Source organism: Budorcas taxicolor, chromosome 25, assembly GCF_023091745.1.
Source record: "Budorcas taxicolor isolate Tak-1 chromosome 25, Takin1.1, whole genome shotgun sequence".
NCBI lineage: Eukaryota > Metazoa > Chordata > Mammalia > Artiodactyla > Bovidae > Budorcas > Budorcas taxicolor.
The window spans coordinates 24,396,678-24,424,430 of record NC_068934.1 but is presented as its reverse complement, the minus strand read 5'-3'; the positions used below and the strand labels follow the sequence as shown (position 1 = coordinate 24,424,430).

The 27,753-nt window shown below is 41.9% G+C and overlaps 1 protein-coding gene across 1 annotated transcript in view; it reads left to right on the top strand.

Annotated features, from left to right (window-relative positions):
* NELL1 (neural EGFL like 1) overlaps nucleotides 1–27,753 on the top strand; it is a 997,636-nt gene that overhangs the window by 252,717 nt on the left and 717,166 nt on the right. Inside the window, exons 8-10 of the mRNA XM_052662389.1 lie at nucleotides 1,530–1,632; nucleotides 11,264–11,337; nucleotides 19,928–20,027. Of these exons, the coding sequence (XP_052518349.1) occupies nucleotides 1,530–1,632; nucleotides 11,264–11,337; nucleotides 19,928–20,027 (277 nt within the window). The remainder of the gene's footprint in view (nucleotides 1–1,529; nucleotides 1,633–11,263; nucleotides 11,338–19,927; nucleotides 20,028–27,753) is intronic.

Below are 27,753 nucleotides of genomic sequence, written 5' to 3'. Positions count from 1 at the left end.
CTGGAATCAAGATTGCCAGGAGAAATATCAGTAACCTCAGATATGCAGATGACACCAGCCTTATGGCAGAAAGTGAAAAAGAAGTAAAGAGTCTCTTGATGAAAGTGAAAGAACAGGGTGAAAAAGTTGGCTTAAAGCTCCATATTCAGAAAACTAAGAACATGGCATCTGGTCCGATCACTTCATGGCAAAACGATGGGGAAACAGTGGGCTGACTTAAGTTTTCCGGGCTCCAAAATCACTGCAGATCGTGGCTGCAGCCATGCAATTAAAAGACCCTTACTCCTTGGAAGAAAAGTTATGACCAGCATAGACAGCATATTAAAAAGCAGAGACATTTGTCAACAAAGGTCCATCTAGTCAAGGCTATGGTTTTTCCAGTAGTCATATATGGATGTGAGAGTTGGACAATAAAGAAAGCTGAGCACTGAAGAATTGTAGCTTTCGAGCTGTGGTGTTGGAGAAGACTTTTGAGAGTTCGCTGGACTGCAAGGAGATCCAACCAGTCCATCCTGAAGGAAATCAGTCCTGAATATACATTGGAAGGAATGATGCTGAAACTTAAACTCCAATACTTTGGCCACCTGATGCGAAGAACTGACTCCTTGGAAAAGACCCTGATGCTGGGAATGCTTGAAGGCAGGAGGAGAAGGGGATGACAGAGGATGAGAGGGTTGGATGGCATCACCGACTCAATGGACATGCTTTTGAGTAAACCCCAGGAATTGTTGATGGACAGGGAGGCCTGGCGTGCTATGATTCATGGGGTCGCAAAGAGTCGGACACGACTGAGCGACTGAACTGAACTGAACTGAGTGGCTCACTTGAGTCACAGCTTTTCTATGCTAGAATACATTTTAAAAGGAGGTTAATTAGTTTCTAAGTGTCTTCATTGTATTTTACAAGGTGTCCATTATCTGTTTTAGAGAATTGCAGGACCCCCTGACTCTCAGATTATTCATTATTTGTATTAATTGTATCTATTATTTGATCTGTTTTGGAGAATTAAAGAACCCCCACCCTTACCCCACATTAGTATGTAAACCCTGTCAAGCTGAAATTATTTGATAAGTGCCTGAAGAATGCCATTGTTTGTCTGCAAAAATACAAAATGATTGTTAGTATTTCAACAGTGATTTCAGGGTCTGCAAAAGATGTTACTTATCTTCTTGTACAAATAGGCTTTTGTTTTCTGCCTATCTGTTTAGTCTGATGGGCAGAATGAAGCAGAAAATGTATACCAGAAAAGTAACTGAGATGGCATGGTTTCGTATGGGCTGCAGAAAATTATTTGTAGAGGGGATTGCCATGCCTTTCTCCAGGAGATCTTCCTGACAAGGACTGAAGCCGCATCTCTTAGGCCTCTTGCTCTGTAAGGAGGGTTCTTTAGCTCTAGAGCCATCTGGGAAGCCTCAGGAACTCCTTGCACTACTTCCGTTTTCCTGGTGAAGTTTCTGGGATGGAATGTGAGCTTTGTCCTGCTGAGGTCACCTCTGCTGAGATGCCTTTTCCTGCCTTTCCTTCCTCAGAGCGGGTCTGTAGAATGCCGAAGGATGTCCTGTCTCCCCCTCAACTGCTCTCCAGACTCCCTCCCCGTGCACATCGCCGGCGAATGCTGTAAGGTCTGCCGCCGTAAGTACTCACTGAGGGTCAGGGCAGCCCGCAGTGCTTCGAGCTTGATTTATTCCCCTTTTTTTCAGACCCCCAACTGAGCAACAGTGATGAAATATCAATACTAGCAATTGATTACTTGTGATGTGCAGACACTTTACATAGGCTATATATATATTATTTTTTTTCTTAATCCTCACATCAACCTTAGTTACCATTCTTTCCATTCTTTTATACAGGGAACTGGCATTGACAAGGATTAAGTCAGTTGCCCAGGATCAAACAGCTGGGGGTGGGTGGAGTTGATCTGTGAAGTCATGACTCCAAGGCTCCACGTGCTTTGGTCTCCTCATTTTTTTTTGTTTCTTAAACATTTATTCATGGCTGTGTTGGGTTCTTGTTCCTGTGTGTGGGCTTTCTTGAGTCAAAGTGGCTTCTCTCGTGGGGTGCAAGCTCTTGGTACGTGGTCCTCAGTAGCTGAGGTACACAGGCTTAGTTACTCTGCAGCCTATGGAATCTTCCCAGACCAGGGATTGAACCCCTGTCCCCTGCATTGCACCACCGAGGCAGCCCCGGGTCCACTCATTTTGATTGATCAAGGTAAGGCCCACGCTCTGTGTTTTGGCTATCCAAGATTTTAGTCAGGTTTCCTATTATTAAATGGCATTTCTTAGGAATTTCAAGATTGAACTTCAGTTAAAATTTTAGGACAATTTCTTTGAAAATTGGCTTGTCCAAATTATGCGATGATTTAAAAATCCTTTTCCCTCTATATTACAGAGGACAGTATTTCAAATGAAATGGTGAAATGAACACTGAGATAAGCATGAAAAGTTAAAGCTGTCATTTAGGATTATTGGTATGGTATGTGTCAGTTGCTATGTTAAGTGGTTTGATTCTATTAGTTTATTGAGTCCTCACTGGAATATTTGGGGGGAGGGATTGTTATTATCACTATTTATAGGAAGTTTAGGGAAGACAACTTATCAAGTTTGCAAGGCTAGTAAGTGACAGAGGTGAAATATAAAGCAAATTCTGTCTGACTACAGAGCCTTTAGTCTTTTTATCAGACCATAAGCTCTTCACTGAAAAAGGAAAGTTTAAGTTATAAATGTGCCATCTGATGGATAATTTTCAAAATCATTTCTCTGCCAGAAAACACCATCATTACTCGATCTTCAAAGCACTAACTTTTTGTCAAGAACAGCATGTCCCCTAATACGACAGTTGGAATGTAGATAGCCGGTCTGGTTGTGCCAGCCCAGTCTTTTTTTATATTCTTTCAGAAGGAACTTTGAAAAATGTCTTCTTTTTATAGTTGATATGGTACATCCACTACTCTGGAGGGCTTACTCCAAGTTAATTTAAAAGAAACTTTCTTGTTTTTATTCCAAGCACTTTTGGAAGTCATGGATAGATCAAGGGCCCAGATGTTGAGATTATAGTTTGATTCCATGATGGAAAGATAGTTTTTAGAATAATATGTATAGATTATTTTTCTGTCTTGATGTATTCTATATAATAGCAGAGGAATAAGTTGAGAAACTACAAGGGATTTTTTAAAAATGAAGCATTTTAAATCTATTATGTTGAGCTTCATGGATCTATAAATGCTGTCTCTTGGCAGATGTTATTTGGGCATGGGCATAGGTGAGTCTTTTCAGCTGTTCTGTGTCATTGAAAATGTGAAATCACAGAGAAGGGTAAAGATAAAGATGGAAAATTACCCATAATGCCACCACTTGAAAACAAACACTTGAAATCATAGTAGATTTCATTTTTTAAAAACTTTTATTTTGTGGACAGTTGAGTTCTTATTGTATAGATAATTGCTATTATAACAAGTATATTTTTATGCTTTTAAAAACTGTATGAACTTTACTTTAAAGAGCTTCATAGTGTTCTACTGTTTGGTTGTTGCATAACTTAATTGTTCCCCAATTGTTGGATAACTAGATTGTTTCCTACTTTTCATTATTATAAATCACTATTCAATAATATGTGTTTTTGTGAGGCCACATTTTTGTATTTTATGTTTTCTTTGAATTCTGTAAAGTAGAATTACTGAACGAAGAGACTGACATTTTCAAAATCTGGTGACTTGGACAGTAGAGAATCTGGCTTCAGTGCAGGAGACCTGGGTTCAATCCCTGGCTCACGAAGATCTTCTGGAGAAGGAAATGGCTACCCACTCCAGTATTCTTGCCTGGAGAATCCCATGGACAGAGGAGCCTACTGGGCTACAGTCCATGTGGTTCCAGAGTATCAGACATGATTGAATGACTAACACCTTTACTTTCACTCTAACATATTTTGTGAGACCATATTTTTTATTTCACATTTTTTTTTGAATTTTCCAAAGTAGAATTATTGGGCCAAGAAGTTGACATTTTCGAAGTTCTTGTTACCTATCATTAAATTGTCCTCTCACTAGAAGTGTGTGGTATAGTCATTTTTCTTTAATGTATTGTAGAGTTTTAAGTTTTAAAAAAGCTTTTCAGCAAGCTTACCTGATTTTACCACAATGCTGATAAATGAGCTAGCTAACCTATCAGTCTGGTTTTCGCCTTTGTTTGGAATTGATAACCATTTAGCTAGGTAGTACAAAATTTCTCAGCAACTCTGATCAGTAGTTTGAGATGTTTATGGTTTAATAAGATGGTAATACAAATAAATGATTAAGAACACTACTCAATTATCATATGCACTCAGCAATTCCACTCCTGGGTGCAAATATATATATATAAAGGGTGTACTGCAGGGTGCAAATATCTATATATATCTCTATCTTTATCTCTATCTCTATCTCTATCTATATATATATATAGGCTTCCCTGGTGGCTCAGACGGTAAAGCGTCTGCCCGCAATGTGGGAGACCTGGGTTTGATCCCTGGGTTGGGAAGATCCCGTGGAGAAGGCAATGGCAACCCACTCCAGTACTCTTGCCTGGAAAATCCCATGGACTGAGGAGCCTTATAGGCTGCAGTCCATGGGGTTGCAAAGAGTCAGACATGACTGAGCGACTTTACTTTCACTTCCAAAGGATGAAAAATACACAGAAGTTTTCATATATCTTCACATCAGATAAAGGATGGAAAATACTTCTTTTGGTTGTCCCTTTCAGATAAAATTTCCTAAGCTCCTCTCTGGATTTTGGTGGGGTAGTGTCCTAGGGTCTCAGAAAGAGTACTGGTTTGATTCAAGAACCGATACGTGAAAGCAGACTATTTCATCTGCTCATTTACCAAATGTTCATCCTCTTGTCTTGGCTTCAGGAGCTGCAGCACTTACAGATGAGGGCATCCATGTGGAAATAGGAAAGAACTTGGTCTAAGAGTTCATATCTCAACTCATTGCCTGAAAAAAGTACTTTGTCCTTTTGTTGTGATTAAAAGGCCCAACAAATCAGGCCGTCTCCAAGAGCAAGGTAGTTTTCATAATTCCTGATACTGGGCTCTTCATCTTTTTGGAATGCATCAGGGTAAACTCCAGAGAGCCTTCTAGATTTCTTAGCTGTGGGCATGGAAGTCCAGAAAGTGGTGCAGGAGTTTCATTCCTCAAACATTTGGGGTGTCTGCTCTATTCAAGGAATTGAACATACCTAGCTACTCATTAGAATCATCTAGTGAGCTTCTTGAGATACCTTCTTGAGGGTCCTAGGGACCCTCTATGACCTACTAAATTAGAATCTCTGGCCAGTGGTGTCCTAGAATCTTTTTTTTGTGTGTGTGAGTGGTTAACTTTTTTGGAGTAGAGTTGTTTTATAGTGTTGTGTTTCTACCATACAGCAAAATGTATCGGCCATATATTTATATGTATAGCCAACATGTTGATGTCTTTTGCTGCCGCTGTATATATATCTCCTCTCCCTTTTGGTTCAATCCCTGGGTCGGGAAGATCCCCTGGAGAAGGAAATGACAATCCACTCCAGTACTATTGCCTGGAAAATCCCATGGACATAGTCCGTGGGATCGCAAAAGAGTCAGACACGACTGAGCGACTTCACTTTCACTTTCTTTCTCCCTTTTGGAGCTCCTTCCCATTCAGGTTACCACAGTGCATCAGGTAGAGTTCCCTGTGCCCGCTGTTTATTGCAGCACTATTAAAATATCCAGGACATGGAAGCAACCTAAATAGCCATCAACAGAGGAGCAGACAAAGAAGAGGTGGTACATATGTACAATGAAATACTATTCAGTTATACAAAGAAATGAAATTGGATCATTGGTAGAGATGTGGATGGACCTAAACAGTGTCATACAGTGTGAAGTAAGAATTGGTATACTTTTGGATAAATTTGGGGGAGCTATCACAGATGAGAGAGAAAGGAAAGGATGGAGAGAAAATCTTGAGCTTTCCACGACAGTATTTGAAAGGAAAAGAAGTGGTAGAAGGAGAGGGAGATAGTCTCTTTGATAATAGAGGGTTTCTGTGGGTGAGAAGTAGAAATAAGCTGCAAAGGTGTTTCAGGGGATGAATGATGGCGATCATATTTCATTTAATTCCTTCAGTCATCCTTATTGAAGTTCTTCTCCCACCTCTGTTCTTACCTCGGGGCACAACAGTGGGAAAAAGTGGATCTTTCATTCTATGTCAGACACTGTGTTAAGCCTTTTTATGGTCATTAATTCATGTAATTCTTTCAATAACCCCCGGTCATAGGTTCCACTATGATCCCCATCTTATAGATGAGCAGGTGAAGCACAGAGAGGAGAACTAACTTGTCCAAGGTCTCTTAGCCTTGGATGAACCAAAAGAAAGCTCTGGTCATCTGGCTCCAGAGCTAATGCTTCTGACTGTTGCCTCTACTGCATGCTATCCAGGGAGATATTTGTACCATCTCATTATAAGAGTATTGTGCAGCATGCGTGCTATGTGAAATGCAGAGGTGGCACAGGGAAGGGAGTGATCAATTCCATCAGAAACTTGAGTGTGTGTATGAGTGTAGGAAAGCTTCGTAGGGGAAGGAACAGCTGAGTAGGGTGTTGACAGATGAATATGAGTTTGCCATGTGGACAAGGTAGGTAAGAACATACCTGCCAAAGGGGATTGCACATGCAGAATCATGAATTAAACACAGCATTTATCTGGGGGCTCAATAGCACGATTTTGAAGCAGGGTTGTGGCATAATCAAAGAAATGCTTTGACAAAAGTCACTGTGTGGGGAGAGCTGCAGATAGGGAGTTGAGTGTGGGATTCAGGCATTCTGCAGGCAAAGGGGATGAAGCTGGCTGACAGGTATTGCCTGGGGAGATGGAAAGGAAGGGATCAACGTGAGTAATAGCCAAAGGACCTGGCACATGGTAGGTACTCCGTAAGCATTTTGTTTTCATTTGAGATAACTGAATCAGAGAGCATCTATAAGGCAGAATTTGCCAGGTTTTGAACAAGAGTGCATGGGAGACTCCTAGTGTGATTAACAGAAATAAAGCAGGTGGAAGAAATGGTTTCAGAAACATGGGAGACGCCTGAGAGAGAACCAGTTTGATGTGGGTGTCTTGCTCCGAGAAGCAGTATCTGAAGCCAGGCCTGTGAACGAGTGAGGTCGGCTCCTTGGGTGTTCAGACTTTCTGATCTGCCGCTCTCCTTTAAAGTGTAACATGGAGTGTTGATTTTGATGTTCTTAGCTGCCGAGTGCCGAGGGATGGTGCAGTGTGCGCAGAGTGCAAATATCTAAATAAAGACAGAGCAACCTCACGTCCACATCTGACAGGGGTGCCATGTGGTGCCTGTCAGTCGTTCAGTTAGTGTGCACCCAAATGGCAAAAAGTGTCCATCCACTGCACCAGGGAAATCAGGTTTGAATTTGAAGGGCCAGGTGTCTGGTTGCAAAAAGATACAACTGTCTATTTCTCTAAACTCCCAGTACATTTGTTTCTGACATCATGAAGAAATGTGTGTTGGTGCAGGGTTTCAATTTCATGGTCAGACACTGTGAAATTGTCTTGTTTGCATGTCCCCAGTGTGGTGTGAAGGGCTTCAGGTGTCCATTTACATTTCCACTCACACCAAAAGCTGTTGGAACAGAGTCCCAAATGCCCCAGCAGCAGGCATTGGAGCCTGACTCACCTTCTGTTTGAATTTCCTCAGACATCAAAAATAAGCCTTTTGGCGGTAGGTCAAGAGGTTGGATAGTGAGGACTGGTGTTAGGGATACAGCGGCGGAAGGAGGGGGACCATCAGAGAAGTGGGCAAAGATGAGAAAGCGGGGGAAATTCTTGTGACCTCAGTGGTGATGCTGAACTGTCTTAAGATAATTCCATAGGTACCTTTTGATATCATAATCACATACACATCTTGTTTTGGTGCCAAGGCTGTGAATGGCTGGGGCACATCAGCCATCATGCTGATGTCTTTTGCAGCCTCTATATGTGAGGATGGTGGCTCAATGGTGAAGAAATACCTGCCAAGCAGGAGACTTGGGCTTGATCCCTGGGTCAGGAAGATCCCCTGGAAAAGGAAATGGCAACCCACTCCAGTATTCTTGCCTGGAAAATCCCACGGATATTGGAGCCTGGCAGGCTACAGCCCGTGGAGTGGCAGAGAGTCGTACACAACTTAGCAGGCACGCACATGTGTATGTGAAGACATGAAGTTCAGCGGATACTAGTTTTTACACCGGATCTGTAAATCTGAGGGATGGATGTGCTCCCGCGTGTGGTTTGAATGTGAACTGTAAGACACTCCTGTGTTCAGATCGAAGCTCTGGGGTGAGTGTCGATCAGAGGACAAGAGAAATCAAGCGAATGTCTTCAGACAGGTCAGCAAGTGTGATCATAGCATCGTGAGGGTGGCAAGGTGCGACATGAGAAGGGAGGTCTCGTCTTTATGTCCCAGCCTGGGCCAGGGAGCAGATGGCAGGTTTGACAGCAGTGTATTTAGCACAACTGTCACTCTGGAGTGAGCCATCTTGCCAAGTTGGCAGCAGCTGCGTTTGGGAGCGTGGGAGTTGATTAGGCAGGAATTTCAGGCCCTTGGACGTGTGGTCTCCCCATGTAAGCACATTTGGGAATCCATATCCTCATTAGGACCAGTGAGTCAGAGGCAACTGATTTATCTAGAAAATTGAGGCATAAAAGATATTCCGGGATAATTTGTTTTAATGAAGCAAGGAAGGGAGTTATCTAGAAAATTGTATTGGTTTTCTACTTTGTAGTTGGTTTTGCTCTGAAAACTTTAGTATCTGTTTTTAACATTTGGAATAGCATTGACTAGCAGGAAGAACTCTCATCTGGGAATCAGCAAATGTGTCTATTTTTTCTACTTAGGAGGCTCATTAATTCTAAAATTATTGTTACTAATATTAAGCCCATAGAGGCATGTAGCTAGGGGCTAGGGATAAAATTATGAATAGACATAGATCCTACCTTCATTGGGGCAACAAAGATAAAATGCAATATATGTTCTGTTAGGACGAGGTCCAGGGCACCACAGAAGCACAGGATGAGGATGGTTCTCCAGTGCTTGAGGTTAAAAAATTTAAAAAACTTCTCAGGGGGATGTCAGGATTAAGGTAAAATTGATGGGTATATAGGACAGAAGGTTACCAGCAACAGGTGCATGGGACTGAGTGTTCTGGAGAAGAAAGCAGTGTGTACAAATCCCGAAACAGAAGAGGGCATGGCTCGAGTCTCATTGGAAGTGTGAGTGAGTGGGAGTTTCAGAGGGTGAGTGAGCAAGCAGGAATTGGTGAAACCTAAGGGATAAGGAGGAGCTGCAGGGATGGCCTTGCATGCTGACTTTGAATTAAATTCTGAGAGCGTGAGCAACTCATAATTATTTTGAAGCAGAGCCTCCTATTTGTACTTAAAATATGTACTTAATACATGGGGAAGAACTGGGTAAGATTAGACCAGAACATGGGAGACAAGTTAGGAAGTTTTCTGCTCGACTAAAGAGGAGGGATGGCTTGAGTGAAAATGAAAGCTGGGGGCAGGTGATGGGAATGGAGAGAAGTTGGTTGACTTGAGAAACTTGAAGAGGAGGCATGGCTGGGATTGGACTACTGATTGGACATGGAGTTGAGGAAAGAGAGAAGTTTGAAGGACCTTAGGTGGTGGCGTGTGGATGGGGGGCTGGGATGGATACTAGTGCCATTCACTGAAAGCAGATACTAAACAGGCACAGATCTGAGTCAGGTTTGTGTTGTTGCAGGGCAAGTCCTTAGAGGAAACAGATTCTGAAATGGAGATGCACTTATACTTTATTAGAAAGTTCAAGATCAAGTCTAGGGTGGGAGTGAGATAGTGAAAGAGACAGAATTGGGCAGGAGAGGTTGAACTGCAATGCAGTTACAACAAATGCCTCAGTCATTCCTCAAGAAGTTCTGGAGCTGGAAGGCCTTCCAACTTTGCAATATCTTCATCAAGCACCTGTTGGATGTGGGCTGCCCTGGGAAGGGGCCTCGACGCAAGGGCACGTGCAATCACTGTTCAGCTGAGAGCTGCCGGTCATCACCAATCATGACAGTTTCAGGAAAGTGACCTTTGACTGTGGAGGGTGATCTGGGCTGCCTACCACAGTATCTGCTGTGGGATCATGATGTCAAGTAAAGCAATGTTTCTGAGCTTTCCTCTTCCTGTGGCCAAAAAGAAGGTGTTGCATGAGTTGTTTGCTAAGGTCCCTACGTACCTGAGCATTCCATGAGTCTGAAGATGGTAGAACTAAGGAACTACCAAATTGAATTTACCTGTTTTTAACAGATACAGAAATGGAGGCTCTGAGAGATGGGGTGGTATTGATAAGACTGAATTAGTGGTGGAGATCTCTTAGAGTGCTCGTCTTCAGTTTTTCTTCTCCTGAGGAGTAGGGCTGGAAGGATCCTCATTGTACAGGGGAGGGAGTATTGTTCACCCAGAATCTAACAGCCTGCTGGTAAGTAGCACTTGCTACAACACAAGGATGTTGCTTCCTTCTTCCTGTTGATGTGACTGGAGAATTTGACAGAGACACATTAGGATCATATCAAATTAAACATATTCTGCAGTTGCTCAAAAGTGGGTCAGCATTTATGCTTCTCTGTTAACTTTTTTCCAAGACCCATCTCTCCTCCCTTCCTTCCCTATTAGCCTGTTAAACTCACCTTTCCAAAGGCAGTCTCTCTCGTGCATTGATATAGCATTGTGCTGGCTTGTGTTTCTTACTTTTCTGAGCTTCTTGGAAACAGATAAGCTGGAGACATGTGCTTTGTATGATTACAAAGGGGGAAACTACATTTTTCTGCATTGAGACTGAGGTCCTGATGAATGGAATGTATGTGAGTTCCTTTTCACCCATTCATTCATTTTATGGCTGGAGTAGCTGAATCAAAGCTACTGCTTTTGTACTCCATGGTGATGACAACCATTTCTTCCTTGTTTTAACTCCGACCTCAGCAATTCATTCTCTAGTCCTTCAGCCACTGCAACAAGGAAATAGTTGTATAATCTTGGTGTGAAGGACTCATGGAAAACATAATCAAGATGACAGTCTGATAGGGGGATTTAGCAGTTATTCCCATACTATTTCCATGTCTTACTCTAGACATGCACAGAGATTTGTGTTGCTTAGAGTATTTGTGTTCTATGGAATATGCTGGAGTTGGACAGTGCCTTGGAGGTCATTTTGGTACATAGTATGACTATCTAACCTGCTTTTCTGTTTTATTACAGCAAAATGTATCTATGGAGGAAAAGTCCTCGCAGAAGGCCAGCGGATTTTAAGCAAGAGCTGTCAGGAATGCAGAGTAAGTTTCAATCTTACAGTTTCCATTACTTGTTGGGAAGGAGATGTGGGCTTTAGGTAGGGTTCTGAAATGGAGCATATTGGCCCAAGGTGGGGAAAGACTCTCATTGGGCTGGAGTCCAGGATGGGGAGTTCTCAGCCACTGTCACTGTGTGGTTAGCTTGTGGTCAGCTGTGGATCACATAGTCTTGGGAAAGACGGTCAGGGAAGGAAGTGAGAAGGGGAAGGGAGCTAGCAGCTACCATGAGTCAGGCAGCTTGTCAGCTGGCTCTGGGGAAAGGTTTTGATTAGGTAGTGGGGCAATTAGTCTGTGATATAAGTTGTGGATAGTGCCACCTCTAGTTCTCAATGTCTGAGACAGTCTTAGAAAATGCCTGTCTCCTGCCTGCCCCCTCTCATGCACTCCTCGAGGTTAGATTTGTGGAACCATAGATCTCATTCAGTAAATCATCCAGCAAACATGCATTGAGCAAGTGCTACTTACCGGCATGCTGTTAGATTCTGGGTGAACAACAGTGAACAAAACAAAGCCCTGTCTTTAGAGAATTTGCAGTCTGGTGGGGAGATAGGCAGTAAGATATAAACAAATAGATATACAAGACAGCTGAGCCTTGAAAAACACATGTTTGAATTGTGCAGGTCCACTTACACATGGATTTTTTTTTTCCAATAGTAAATACTGTGATGCTACACTATCTGTGCTTGATTGAATTCCTGGATGCAGAACCATGGATACACAGATACAGAGAGTTGACTATAAATTATGTGCCAATTTTAGATGGTGTGAAGTGTCGGTGTCCTAACCCCTGCATTGTTCAAGGGTCAACTCTGATGTCAAATTCTATAAAAATACAGAGCAGGTTAAAGGGAGAGAGAGCTTTGAGGTGGGCGTAGGTGGTCTGGGAAGACCTCTCTGAGGAGGTCCTAATTGAGCACAGTGCTGGATGAAGGTGGGAGCTAGCCAGGCAGTTACTTGGGTGAGATGTTGTCCTGGATCGTGGGAGTGAGAGACAGAGGGAAAGATGCGAGGGAGGGGAGCAGATATAAGGTGGTGCCTTCCAGAGCAGCTGCAGCCCCACAGCGAGGCATGGCTGGTTCTGTGGGGCATCTTCAGGGAGGCTGGCTGGAACCACATGTCTCAGAACAGACTTGCATTCCAAGCATTTCATTTGTGTTTTGTCACATTTACGGCATTTCATTGGCTTTTTGTCACATCGCTGGCAAAAAGAAAGGAATGTATTTGAAAGGGTGAGGAGAAGGAAGCATTTAGAGACCCACGGAAACTCTTGGGAGTTCAAATCTAGTTCATTATGGGGAGCTTCCGGGGGTGCGGGGGAGGCTCTTTCCTATGTCCTGTCTCTCACGGACCAGACTCTGCCTCAGCGGCTAAGTCCCTTGAACTTCCCTATTGTGTTTTCCTTTTTTTTTTTTTTTGCTGTCAATATCAAATCTTTCTCTTTTTTTGTTTTTGTTTTTTAATATAAATTTATTTATTTCAATTGGAGGCTAATTACTTTACAATATTGTATTGGTTTTGCCATATATCAACATGAATCTGCCATGGGTGTACACATGTTCCCCATCCTGAACCCCCCTCCCACCTCCCTCCGCATACCATCCCTCTGGGTCATCCCAGTGCACCAGCCCCGAACATCCTGTATCATGCATCAAACCTGGACTGGCGATTTGTTTCACATATGATATTATACATGTTTCAATGCCATTCTCAAATCATCCCACCCTCACCCTCTCCCACAGAGTCCAAAAGACTGTTCTGTATATCTGTGTCTCTTTTGCTGTCTCGTGTACAGGGTTATTGTTACCATCTTTCTAAATTTCCTGTATATGCATTAGTATACTGTATTGATGTTTTTCTTTCTGGCTTATTTCACTCTGTATAATAGGCTCCAGTTTCATCCACCTCATTAGAACTGATTCAAATGTATTCTTTTTAATGGCTAAGTAATACTCCATTGTGTATATGTATCACAGCTTTCTTATCCATTCGTCTGCTGATGGACATCTAGGTTGCTTCCATGTCCTGGCTATTATAAACAGTGCTGCGATGAACATTGGGGTACACGTGTCTCTTTCAATTCTGGTTTCCTTGTTGTGTATGCCCAGCAGTGGGGTTGCTGGGTCATAAGGCAGTTCTATTTCCAGTTTTTTTAAGGAATCTCCACACTGTTCTCCATAGTGGCTGTACTAGTTTGCATTCCCACCAACAGTGTAAGAGGGTTCCCTTTTCTCCACACCCTCTCCAGTATTTATTGCTTGTAGACTCTTGGATAGCAGCCATTCTGACTGGCATGAAATGGTACCTCACTGTGGTTTTGATTTGCATTTCTCTGAAAATGAGTGATGTTGAGCATCTTTTCATGTGTTTGTTAGCCATCTGTATGTCTTCTTTGGAGAAATGTCTGTTTAGTTCTTTGGCCCATTTTTTGATTGGGTCGTTTATTTTTCTGGAATTGAGCTGCAGGAGTTCCTTGTATATTTTTGAGATTAATTCTTTGTCAGTTGCTTCATTTGCTATTATTTTCTCCCATTCAGAAGGCTGTCTTTTCACCTTGCTTATAGTTTCCTTTGTTGTGCAGAAGCTTTTAATTTTAATCAGGTCCCATCTGTTTAGTTTTGCTTTTATTTCCAATATTCTGGGAGGTGGGTCATAGAGGATCCTGCTGTGATTTATGTCGGAGAGTGTTTTGCCTATGTTCTCCTCTAGGATTTTTATAGTTTCTGGTCTTATGTTTAGATCTTTAATCCATTTTGAGTTTATTTTTGTGTGTGGTGTTAGAAAGTGTTCTAGTTTCATTCTTATACAGGTGGTTGACCAGTTTTCCCAGCACCACTTGTTGAAGAGATTGTCTTTTCTCCATTGTATATTCTTGCGTCCTTTGTCAAAGATAAGGTGTCCATAGGTGTGTGGATTTATCTCTGGGCTTTCTATTTCATTCCATTGATCTATATTTCTGTCTTTGTGCCAATACCATACTGTCTTGATGACTGTGGCTTTGTAGTAGAGCCTGAAGTCAGGCAGGTTGATTTCTCCAGTTCCATTCTTCTCTCTCAAGATTACTTTGGCTATTTGAGGTTTTTTGTATTTCCATACAAATTGTGAAATTAGTTGTTCTAGCTCTGTGAAAAATTCTGTTGGTAGCTTGAAAGGGATTGCATTGAATCTATAGATTGCTTTGGGTAGTATACTCATTTTCACTATATTGATTCTTCCAATCCATGAACACAGTATATTTCTCCATCTATTAGTGTCCTCTTTGATTTCTTTCACCAATGTTTTATTGTTTTCTATATATAGGTCTTTTGTTTCTTTAGGTAGATATATTCCTAAGTATTTTATTATTTCGTTGTAATGGTGAATGGAATTGTTTCCTTAATTTCTCTTTCTATTTTCTCATTATTAGTGTATAGGAATGCCCATTCACACTTTCTTTGCTGCTTCTGGGAATGGCAGAGATTCTGTGGGTTGAGGCAGTCTGGTGGGTATGCAGCTGTGGTCCTTCTGTGACAGTGGGCTCCTTGTGGGGGCTCCTTAGTCTGCAGCAGAGGCAAGGGCAGTGTGACAGTGAAGGGTCCGTGGTGTCTCAGTCAACCATGGAAGCTTCCAGATCTAGGAATGGGTGGGTTGTCCCCGACCTGGAGCTGACACATTACCGTATGGGGTGTTGAGTGGATTAAATGAGATAAAGCATGTGAAGAACTTGGCTGGTACAAAGTAAGCCCTCAACACATGTGAGCTCTTCTTATTCTACATGACCGTACATGTCCTTCCTGACTAGAAGACATATGTCACATTCTCTGTAGATTGCCTCACGTTGAGGGGAGAGAAGATGATTTAGATTATGAAACCCTTAACGTTTTTCTTACCCCTCAAGGGAAGCTGGGATGACTAAAGCAATTTTACCCACTCAGCTAATGATCCCAGTATCCAGCCTGTAGCTGTCACTCACAGCCAGCAGCCCCTTTCACATATTACGCAGAAGTAGCGGTGATCTTGACAAAGGTCATAATTGTGATTCAGTCTCTGTTATCATCAGAGAGACTCAGGGCAGACACTATTGGAGATCTTTCGAAGAGATGGGTGTGGATTTAAATGCCAGTGTACTGGATAGGCACTTACCATTGTTATTGGCACACTGTAGGTATTCATCCTCTATTTAAAAGCTGTGGATTTCTTCATTTATTGTCTTTCTATCATTATCTACTAAATAATTATGGACAAAGAGAAGCATCACTGACAATAACACATAACATCTCCTGAGTGCTTAGTATTTTCTAAACACCATATACAACCTTTGAAACTTTATTTAATAAAACCTCATAATAACCCTGTGGGGTGGGTAGCATTGTCGTTCCCACTTTACAGATGAGGAAATTGAGGCACATGGGAGCAAAGTCCCATAGCTAGTAAAGGAACCAGCTGGTTTCTCAACCTGTGTGGTCTGAATCTCCAGCCTCATCTCTTAGCCTCTCTACTGCTAGTCCTGATGGTGTTAGATTTACTTGGAAGTAATTCTCATTTTTGAATTGTAAAAAAGTAGATTTAGAAAGATTGAATGATCACTTTTCAGTCTATTTGAGAATACCAGATTGGTCAGGCTATGGCTCATTGATTCCCTTGATAAAGGGTAGCATTTATAAAAGGCCAGAGAAGAGCTTTGGGACACATTTAATGGATGTTGTCAGCAGGGAGAGAGGGTGATGGGTCTAAGAGGGGAGCGCCTCCGGTCTCTCTCGGGCAGCCTTTTGCAAGATTTAAGCCCTAATGCCCTAAGGTACCTGTTATATGTGATGAATTAACTTCTTTCCTAGACATCTAAAATGGTACTGTGTCACTGCTATCCTTGGGAGAATTGAGCAAATAATTACTCAAATAATTTCTTGTGTTCTGTGGTTTAAATGCAGATCCCTAGTTGACAAAAGGCTGCCTGGCAGTCCATGCATTTCATTTTCCTGGGATCATTTCAAAGCTTCAGCACTACCAGTTAGATAAGAAACTAAGTTTTGCTTTAAAGATTTTCACCAAGTGATTTCAGAAATTAACACACTGTTTGTTTGTTTGTTTTCCCTTGTTGTTGTTTTTTAAATCAAGATGAATAAACTCTCCTAGCAGTCTCGGTCAGTTATGTGCAGTTTTGCTGCCTTGAAGCACTTTTTAGGCTAGTAACAGTTTTTTTTTTTCTTTACTTAAAGATGTGAGTTCTGTATGTTACTAGAAATTCAAGTTTAAGCATAGTTATTAGTAAAGAGCTTGAAAGTGTTTATATTTGATCAGTGACATGGTGACAGTAACTCTAAATGAGAAAGAATGGATGAATTATATTTCCCCACCAATGCTGAGCTGCAAAGGTCATAAAATAACCTACCACAATCAGGATGATTTATTTATTAATCAGATGCTTATGAGTATGAAAATAAAGGTGTGTACCAAATTGTGTGGCTGAACTGAATGGATTTGGTGGCACTTATGTTACTAGAGTCACAGTGCATATTATTTTCAAATTCAAGCAAAGGGTTTTTATCTCTATTTGAATGTTTGGAAGTATGATCTTACTCATTAAATACATTGAAGGTTGATTGGAATTGTTGATTGATTTAATCAGCAGTCAAAGCAACTTTTGTACATAAAGAACCTTTCATGAGTGATTATTTTTAAAAAGCCTTCTGTAGCAGTTTTAATATTGCTTTCTAAAATAAAAGCAAATATATACTCAAGATATAAAATTTGGAATCTAGAGGAAGGAAGTATAAGAAAGTAAAAGAAAATCACTCCAAAATCTCACCACCTATAGATAATCTATTTTAACAATTTAATTTTTTGACAGCGAGAGTGAAATTTATCTTATCGTCTTAGTTTAGATTAAGCCAGAAGCAGACCCTGAGCTCAGGATTAAGTACAAGAGATTTATTAAGGCAGTGCTCCTAGGAGGAAGCAGTAAGGGTGTGGGGGATTCAGGCTAGGGCAGGCAGGAAACTCATCAAAGGTGCAATTTTAGGTGAAAGGTTAGAGGTACCCTGATTCTGGTGGGGTTCTGGAGTTTAAATGTTACCCCAGCCATTGTCTCCCTTTGAGGTAAAGAACCTCCAGTGGCTTTGGGCTGTGGGGGCTGAGGATGTGGAACTTATATGTAACTTCTGGTTCCCTGCAAAGAGGCTCCAGAGCCCTCAGGGACTCTCTGAGGGTTGAGAGATGAGCCAAGGTGAGGGATGGGCACAGTGAACTGATTAAACGGATCTAGCAGAGTTTGCCATTCTTGTTTGTGCAAGGAGGCAGTGCATCCATGCTCAGTTGCTAAGTCATGTCTGACTCTTTGTGACCCCATGGACTTTAGCCCACCAGGCTCCTCTGTCCATGGGATTTCCCAGGCAAGAATACTGGAGTGGGTTGCCATTTCTTCCGCCAGGGAGTCTTCCTGACCCAGGGATCAAACCTAGTCTCCTACATTGGCAGGTGTGTTTTTACCATTGAGCCACCAGGGAAGAGTAGATAATGAATAAATATATTAATATTGAGGGATAGATGTAGAGGCTACAATGGTACATAATTAAGCATTGTCTTTTCCCTTCCATTCAACTCAGTGCTGCTGATAGCAAGGTTATTAACATGTTGGCTTGTAACAATTGATTTGATTCCCTGTTGTAGAAACTGAGGTACAACTGACAGACAAACTGCCCTTAGACTGGTGCTAGCTGTTGAGGCCAGGGTGTGATCCAGTGTGGCCTGGGTTGAGGGGTGAGAATGGAATAGAGCTGAAATGGGGACTGTGGGTGAATAGCAGGATAGATTCTCAGAATCTTAGGGCCAATTTTAAGATGGGAGAAAAACATGAGATCTAGATGCCTTGGGACAGATCAAGAAATGAAAAGGGAAAGGGAACAAAGGACACCAGAAAGAGTCATAGAGGTTGGACTGGCTGGGCTGAAATTTATGGGAAAGGAGAGGAAACCATGGTGCCAGTAATCCATATGATCAGTACTTGGAAATTATATTAGACATTTAAAGTTATGTTTATGTTCATATTTTAGAATTGATGGGCCTGCTAGAATGGGTGTTCCTGCCAAACCAGGGAATTCTGGGGCCACTGGAATGACAGTCATCTCTTGGAGATAGAAAACTCCGAATCTCCCGCATTCTTTCTGGTTGCTCAGCACCATCTTATTCTTCCCATCTGTGTTGAGAATTACCTTTCAGCCTTAAATGAGACCCACCCTCCTTGAGCTGCTTCTTGGTTGACCTACCCATGCTTTTAAGAATGGGAGAACAAGAAATAACTGAACATTTTAGATTAAATAAGGGACTCTCAAATCCTGCCTTTTAGAGTAATTATTGAAGTAATTTTAAATATTCAGTGTGAAACTAAATATAGATGCCAGTGATGTCAACAAAGAGGACCTTTGTTGAAATAGGGTCACAAGATGCACTTGCCAAATATTTAAAAGAAAATTTTGTAAGTGGTTTTATGTATTTCTAGGGAGAATCTAGTGTTCATCGAACTGACCCACTTTCAGTTCAATACCTGTATACTTTGGTTCTTGTCTGTTTCCTCTGCTGGGAAACTGTCTTCTTTCTTATTCCATTATTTACTTCCTTCAAATGTGGCATCTTCTTCATAATTTCTTCCCACTTTGGTAGAACTAATTATTCTCCTATGATGTATTGGTTGTTCCTGTTCAGTCACTAAGTTGTGTCTGACTTTTGCTGCCCCATGGACGGTAGCACACCAGGCTCCTCTGTCCCTCACTATCTCCTGGAGTTTGCTCAAATTCATGTCCATTGAGTCGGTGATGCTATCTAACCATCTCATCTTCTGTTGCCCCCTTCTCCTTTTGCCTTCCATCTTTCCTAGCATCAGGGTCTTTTCCAATAAGTCAATTCTTTGTATTGGGTGGCCAAAGTATTGGAGCTTCAGCTACAGTCCTTGCAATGAATATTCATGGTTGATTCCCTTTAATATTGAGTAAATGATACACTGCCATACCTTGATTAGAGCACTTTTTTTTTAGGACTTACTGTATTTTATTATGGTTTCTAGTTTGTTTTTATCAAGGGCAAAGATGATATCTTCTTTATCTTTGGGTTCACAGTGCTTGTGATCCAGTGCAGTCTTGAAACTGTCTCATAAAAGCTCATGAGAGCTCCCAACTTTGTAATCAGTGATGTAGTGTTAGTGGTTCACAATGTCAGGGTGTTTATATGACAGAAATCAGCCAATGCAACTTTAGGGTTCCCCCATCTAACAGTCAACTGTTGAAAATTTATCAGCTCTTCATTGTCAGTGACATTCTGCTACACAGAAGATACTCAACAACCATTTGTTAAAACGAAAAAGAAAAAAAAACACACCTTATTTGTTGAAATTGAGGCTATTTTGATATAGAATGGGAAAGTTGCCTTCTCTTCCAGGAGTCTTATCAATTTAATTTGTGACTTTGCATTATGGTAGAATTCCTGCGAGTACTGTTAATTATTGTAGGTTGTTATCACCACAGGCTTTTAACAATGAGTGTTATATGTTTGGATCATCAACTCAAAATATGAACATTTTTTTGTTTCCTGATTATTTGGCTTGCAGGGTGGAGTTTTAGTAAAAATTACCGAAGCATGCCCTCTTTTGAACTGCTCAGAAAAGGATCACATTCTCCCGGAGAATCAGTGCTGCAGTGTCTGCAGAGGTAAGAGGGCTTGGCAGTGGGGCTTTGGGTGGAGGTGGGTTTGGGGGGAAGTTTTAATGAATAGTGTGATTATAATAATAACATGGGTCCAAAACTCTGCTACTCAAAAATGTATTTATCCTATTTATTGCCCTTGGTTATAGTCTTATCAGTTGAAAAAGGAGGATATAATCTATGTGCTTCATAGGATGGTTGTGGGGATTAACTAGGATAATGCATAAGCAGCTAGCATTATGACTAACACATGATAAATATTCAATAAGTGATGGTTCCTATAATAATGATAACATTTCCTGTAATAATGGCTATTATTATATTAATAACTATTATCATTATTATTACATTTTCCCTTATGAGTGGGTTTGGAAAGCATTCTTTTCAGCTTTTTCCACTGGCCAATTCCCTTTTCTGCCAGAGGATGACATATGCTGAATCCTTACACATAGATTTATATACAGTTTTACTTCCTGCAAGGAAAATAGGCTTCAACTAGGTAACACTTAAAGTGAAGTGAAGTTGCTCAGTCATGTCCGACTCTTTGCAACCCCATGGACAATAGCCTACCAGGCTCTGCCGTCCATGGGATTTTCCAGGCAAGAATACTGGAGTGGGCTGCCATTTCCTTCTCCAGGGGATCTTCCCAACCCAGAGATCGAACCCGGGTCTCCTGCATTGCAGACAGACGCTTTACTGTCTGAGCCACCAGGGAAGGCACTTACCCGGTAATTAATTCTTGAGCAGAAATGGTTTTCTTTCCTCTTGCTGGAATTCTTCTGTTTTCCAGATTTATTCTTATTTCTTCAAATCCTCTGAATCAAATATTACTTCCTCTCTGAAACGTCTCACCCAGGAAAATTAAATAGATTAGTAGAATCTAAAATGTATTCAAATTTTACAAAACAAGTCCAGTTAAGCTAATAGCTTTTATTTTGAACTTTTACCCACCACAAAGTCTTTTCCACATTCTCACATATCCAGCGAGTTACAGTCTTTTTGATTTACCTCAGAAGTATCTAGAGTTAAGAACCCAGGAGCATAGCATTTTAGTTCAGGTTATATCATATCTTACTTTTTTACATCTTTTCTCTAGCATAAGCCTTGACAGATCATTTCTGCAAAGGGCCACAGCTTTTGGTGGGGTCAGAAGGTTTCCATTGCAACCGCTCATCCCTGCTGTTGTATTGCCAAAGCAGATAGGCAATGTGCATGCTCAGGTGCTTCAGTTCTGTCCAACTCTTTGCAACTCCATGCACTGTAGTTCACCAAGCTCCTTGTCCATGGGATTCTCCAGGCAAGAATACTGGAGTGGGTTGCCATGCTCTCTTCTAGGGGATCTTCCTGACCCAGGGGTTTAACCCGTGACTCCTGCATCGCAGGTAGATTCTTTACCGCTGAGCCACCAGAGAAGCATAGGCAATAGGAAAATACACAGTTTAGTGGTTGTGTTTCATTAAATTTCTATTTTGAGAAACAGGGTGGCAGCTCGTCATTTGCTGACCCCTCCTCTAGTTCCCTCTGATATATAAAAGTATCTGTTTGATCATGGCAGGTTTTCAGCTGAGACTGAGATTTCTCTTTGTGGTTAGTCATAAGAGAGTTCTCTTTTGGTAAAATTTCCAGAAAAACTTAACACATGGACAGTCACAAATGGCTGTTAGACTTCGTAGTGTGCCATCAGAGGATCTCCTCTGATTTATCTGCTTTCTTGCCTACAGGTGTATTTGCAGCTGAGATGCTTTAGAAAGACTAAAGATTGACTGGATATTGCAGAGGGATACATTTATTGGTAACTGATTGGGTTGTTAGGTAGCTCTTACAATTTAATGCAAAATCCATCACTTGCTATTTGTTGAGGTGCCAGGTGGGACTCAGTTTATGTAAATCCTTTTCTGATTTATGGTTTCATTAGAACAGGCTCATTGATTATCCCACAGAAAGTCAAGAAGATTTTCATTGCTCTGACCTAATTTACAATAGAACAAGTGCCGCTGCTTCTGCTCACACTTCTCAGAAAAGCAGATACTTTTTTTTTGAACCAATGAAGATGCTGAGAGAGATGATATCTCATTGAAAAGTTGACTCATTCAAGGCTCCCGTTGTTAGCGACTCGATGGCTTTTTCCCAAAGCTGACTCAGCTTTGAGGGAAAGTGGGGGGCAGGAGTAGGGCTTCCTAGATGAGATCATAGCCAGAGCCAGTTTGTACAATTAAGGATTTTCTTCTTTCTCCCACCTGCTTCCTTCTCAGCCAGAATACTATCAGCTCCTTTATTTGGCAGCTGATCATGTTTTTTTGGAGGTGTCTGCGTCTGTGAGTGAGGGAGTTATTTATGTCTCTTGACAAGTCTGTGTTTTAAAGGAACCAGAGCACTTCTTCAGAAAAGATAGGGTGGGCAGGCCTTTTTTCTGGGGAGCAGGTTGAGTGAAACCATTTGGGCATATGGATTCTCTTAGGATTCTTCTACTTATGCCAATCTCAGAATTCAGACCCTGGAATAAGAAAAGCATTATTTTTGACTGAAGCCCTTTTCAGCACCATTTATTGTCATTACCCCCTTTCCCATCGACCCATTTACAAGAGAGGAACCCAGAACATTTCATCCACTTGTCCACATACTTAGGCTTGTTCTGCACATTAGACAGTCAGAAAATGATATTTGGGCAGTGGGGTGTTCTTTTTCATAAAAATATAAAATTTATATGATGAACAAAAATTCATCCAGATGAGCTCAAGAGTCCTTGAATCTTACTCTGCCTCTTAATTTCTATTTCCCAAGAGCATCCTTGGAAATAGACTAAGGGTCTCTCAAAATACTCTGGGAAATATTTTTCCCCTTTGACTTCTGCTTGTCTTTTACCTTTTCCTCTGTGTTCTTGTTTCTGTGCGGAGTCTTGGAAGATAAATGGCGTGGCGGGGGGTGGCTGGACAATTTTGATTCAGACAAGACGAGGAAAGCCTGGTGGGCCTCTTCGAAGGCATGTTATTCAGTTCTCGTCTCCCCCCTCCTGCTTGCCCCTCTCAAAAGCAGAAAGTAATGAAAAGGTGAGAAACACTCAATTTCTATGTAAAGTCATTTCTATCCTGCATATGGAAGGGCTGTTCCATTTCCTTTGTGGATTGAAAGAGTCTTTTGATTGGCAGGTAGCAAGCAAGCAGAGAGCTGGGACTCCCGTGACCTGAAATTGGTATTTAAGGGTTGAGCACATTGGTGTGGTGTGATTTCAGCTGTGTGGTTTCTGCTATCCTGATGGTATTGATTACAGGCGCAGACGTGGCTATACCCTCTTTCAAAACCTGCACTGAAGGCCCTTCAATTAACATATTTATCATCTCTCTCTGTCTTACTAGGAATGTCAGGTCATTAGTCTGAGGGAAATCACCGCTCAGTAACATTCCTCAGAAGTCTGAGTCAAAACCTTTCTCATGCCTGCTTGGGGATTGAAGTTCTCTAAGGTTTATTTTCATTAGGCTTGGACTGAAATTTGAGAAGGCAGAGAGGGTGCTTTTCCTTTCTGACCTTCCCCCTCCGCCCTCCTGCCCGCAGCCTCAGTTGGCTGATTAAATCAAATCCATAAAGCTCTCCAACTTTTAAAAAATAATGCTTGTTTTAATGACCACATTTTATGAATTGTTTCTGTAATTGTAGGAGAAAAGGGAGGGATGAAGATATGTCCATACCATTTAGAATAATCCTGTCATTTTCACACCAATGACATTGAATGAAATTATTTTTAGTATCAATGTCAACTTTAAAAAATGTACAACATAAATGTTTCAATTTAAGTTTTATTTGGGGCAAAGTGAGGACTGCAGTCCAGAATACAGCACCTCAGATAGCTCTGAGAAACTGTTCCAAAGAGGCAGGGTGGATAGGTCACTATGTATGTGATTTTGGTGAAGGGGGAGTAAAACACATGTTTTCCCAGAAGGTTCTGCTAGCCTCATGAAGCTGTTTGCTAGTCATGAGAAACAGTTGTCACCATGAAGGATTTTAGTGCTTTTCTAGATATGAGGAGATACGAGAATTGGGCTCATTAATCGACTCCTGAAAGTATCTAATGATCTGGAGACCTATCCCGTCAGTTCTTTCCAGGCCACAGAGTGCCTGATTTCTACTCTCCACCCTGAACTCCTTTCAGAGGGGGTTGAAGGTCAGCAGCAGCAGGAGTGCACAATTTAGTTCTTGTAGAAGTGGATGGCAAGTGCCAGTTCATAGTTGACACCAGCTGAAGGCTTTGTTTCATCTGTGGAACAGTGTAAAGACTCATTCTGTGGACTTATAACTTGGTTCCTCAACACATAACTTGTTGGCTTGATTATGAAGCTTTTTTTCTTTAACTGAGTCATGTCTATTTTTTTGTATAACAGTGTAATGATACAGCTCTCCCCATCCCCTCACTTCTGTTCAAGGAGACTATAGTTTCGTATGGAGTTTTTCTCTTTGGGGAAATCAGAGCTAAGACCTTCCAGTTAAGAATAACAGACTCTGGCTGATTTACATTGTTCATTGTATCAGCTGAACTGATATCTGGACTCGTTGCATGGACACCTTACCTCTTCAAACCCTGCTGCTGCTGCTGCTAAGTCGCTTCAGTCGTGTCCGACTCTGTGCGACCCCATAGACGGCAGCCCAGCAGGCTCCACCATCCCTGGGATTCTCCAGGCAAGAGCACTGAAGTAGGTTGCCATTTCCTTCTCCAGTGTGTGAAAGTGAAGTCGCTCAGTCGTGTCTGACTCTTAGCGACCCCGTGGACTGCAGTGCACCAGGCTCCTCCATCCATGGGATTTTCCAGGCAAGAGTACTTGAGTGAGGTGCCATTGCCTTTAAACCTTGGGTCATGACAAATGCTGTAAATAATTTTTCTACCCTTTAAAGAAAAATTGAAGTAGTCAGCTGACATGTAGTTAAATCCACAGGGCTCCTGGTATAGTCAGAAGGCTTTCAGGGACAAAACTGCAGGACAAGTAGGGAGACGCACACAAAAAGTCAAGGTAATGGATGTTGGCAGGGGGAAGTCACTTTGCAATTGCTGGGATCCAAGGTCTTAGTCACCAGCAGCACCACCAAGAACAGCCCCAATCACTGCTGTAGTTTCTGTCTGATGCCTCTGGCCAGTTTGTGCCAGTAGCATAAAATTTGTTTATCCTCATCATTACCAAAAAGGCAATGGCACCCCACTCCAGTACTCTTGCCTGGCAAATCCCATGGATGGAGGAGCCTGGTAGGCTGCAGTCCACGGGGTTGCAAAGAGTCGGACATGACTGAAGTGACAGCAGCAGCAGCAGCAGCAGCAGCAGCATCATTACCTTGCGGTAATGGCTATAGCAGGAGTCCATCTACCTAAGTGTAAGGCCACGAGGGTGGAGAAGGGGGAGTGTGTACTGGAATAACATCTATGCTTCTGCCTGGGAAGAAGTAATAAAAGCATGGATGTAGCCCCAGCAGAAAGATTGCTCGTGAATTGCTGGTGTTCTCACTTAACGGGGGAAAAAAATGCCAACTTGACCATATAGTCTCAGGATCGCTCCAGGAAAACACAACAGTCATTTGGCCCACCCCAGAATTCTTGACACACTCCTCAGGGTTTTATTCCTTTCATAATCAGCTCTAATTGTACCATTGAATGTTGCCAATGACTCTGGAGGGTTTAGCTGCATGTTGAAGATTTTCAGTGTTGGAGAAAAAGTTCTTTTCGCATCTGTTCCCAACGTGTTTATCTGTAATTTTAATTCATGCTCACTTGCCTTGTCATCTGGCTTGGGCTGAAATTAGTTGAGATTATTTGTACTATTTAAGGCTTTATGCCCTTCAATTGAACCCTCCCAAAGAGTCTTGGCGGTGCATGATTTTCTTTTTGTCTAGTCTTTGTCTTCATCTTAGGTGAATTTGTAATTGAAATGGGTTTTAGAGGATTGCAGTGTAATGGAGATAAGAAGAGACTTGGAAAAGAGGCACTTAATGAGAAGGTAAGCTAGTGCCTAGATAGAGGAGCAGGCAGTTTGTAGATGGGCCAGGTGCTCTGCCTACTGATAGAAAAATCGCTGCAGCCATGGACCATGGTGGGCACTGGAAAGCCAGGTCTGTATTTTCAACTACTGAGGCTGGGAATACAGGGCATTTGGAGGAGAGAGTCTCAGGGAGCCCATGAATTCTGTTCTCTTAAAAGTGCTGCTGTGGATCCAGGCCCAAGAAGTCTGGGGAAGGAGGCACATTACCCCAGAGAGAAGGCTTGAAATTAAGGCCAAGCTGCCTTGGACTGGAAGACCCTTAAGTGTGACTACTGTCAAAAACCATGAGCTTTCTAAGAACCTATGAGAATCCAGAGAGCTCTGTCTCTAGCAGGTCACAACCTCTGCCATGATGTCACAACCCTCTGTTCATAGAAGCTGAAGGAGTGTCCTCACCCCTGCAGCGCCCAGGCTTCTGTGGCCTGTATGTAGGTTGTGAAGTTCACTAGGGCATCTGGTTCTCATAAAGAACCTTTGGGCCTTAGACCTCCTCTAGGGCCAGTCCATGGGAGGAGCTCTTTCCATACCAACTAGGTACATTGGAATATATTGTACTCAGTGTACCTTTGCTCTCTGTGACTTTCAGGGTTTGGCAAGCAGCAGTGCTGTGAGGGGTATTGGCTTTCTAGGATTTGAGTTAGGGTGGGGAAATCTGGGGTGCGTTTTCAGATCATCCATCATTTCAAAGGTAACCTGGTTGCCTTCTTGCAGATACATTAGGGGCATGTGATTGAGAGCAAGCGGTGATGCTCTATGTGGAATCAGACTTTATATTAGAGGAACTCAATCCTGCTCTTGAGTAGTGACCCATTCAGTCCTTGCTGTGGAAGAAATCACAGTAGTAAATCATACAGATGCTTATCCATCGTTGGCCCTAGATAAAGCAAAAAGAGTGGAAGGTTTGCTGTGATTTGAAAAGTTACAGAGTGGGATCTGGAGAATGGCAGTGTGGGGCCTTCATTATGATGGGCAGGGATTTTATATGCAGTTAAGACAATGGATTTAAAGAAACCAAAGAGGTTTCCCCCCCCCCCCCCAAATAAGTGTTATTGGTCTTTCACTGGTAATAGAACTCTAGATTCAGAGCCATGAAGGGGAGTCCAAATTGTAGATGGCTCCCAATGAAAGGAGAAAATATGACCTCAACATTTATGCTTCTTCAGTTTCTTTGAGCATGTTGTAGACACATGCTGCTTCCTGTGTTTGGACATCCTGTGCCTTGTCCAGCCAACCTCACTCATCCCTCAAATCTCCTTTTGATACCTTGCTTTAGGGCCCCTCCGTGTGATAACATTTTGGAAGCACCTTGCTTCTCTCCATCACAACATCTCCCGTAACCCAATACTCAACAATAGCCATCCTGACTAGAGTGTTAAATGAATGAGGGAATGTTTATGCTGTTTATGGCATTTCCGTTTTATCCCAATTTTCTAGGACAGTGGCTGGACACACATCATGGGACTTAATATTTGTCAAACAAATGAATGGTATCTCTGCCAGGAACTAAAATTAAGGAAGCAGTTGGAGTAAAACCTGGAATTCCATTTCAGCAGATTGTGTGTCTTCCTCTGAGCATCTGCTCATTTCCACCACTCAAGTGTAAATAAGCTCCAAATGGATATTACTCATTTTGGTATCTCATCCAAGAATGGTGGTCTGTTGTGTGGTGTTATTTCTGTCTTGACTTTAAGTCCCCAAGCAACAAAGTAATGGTGGAC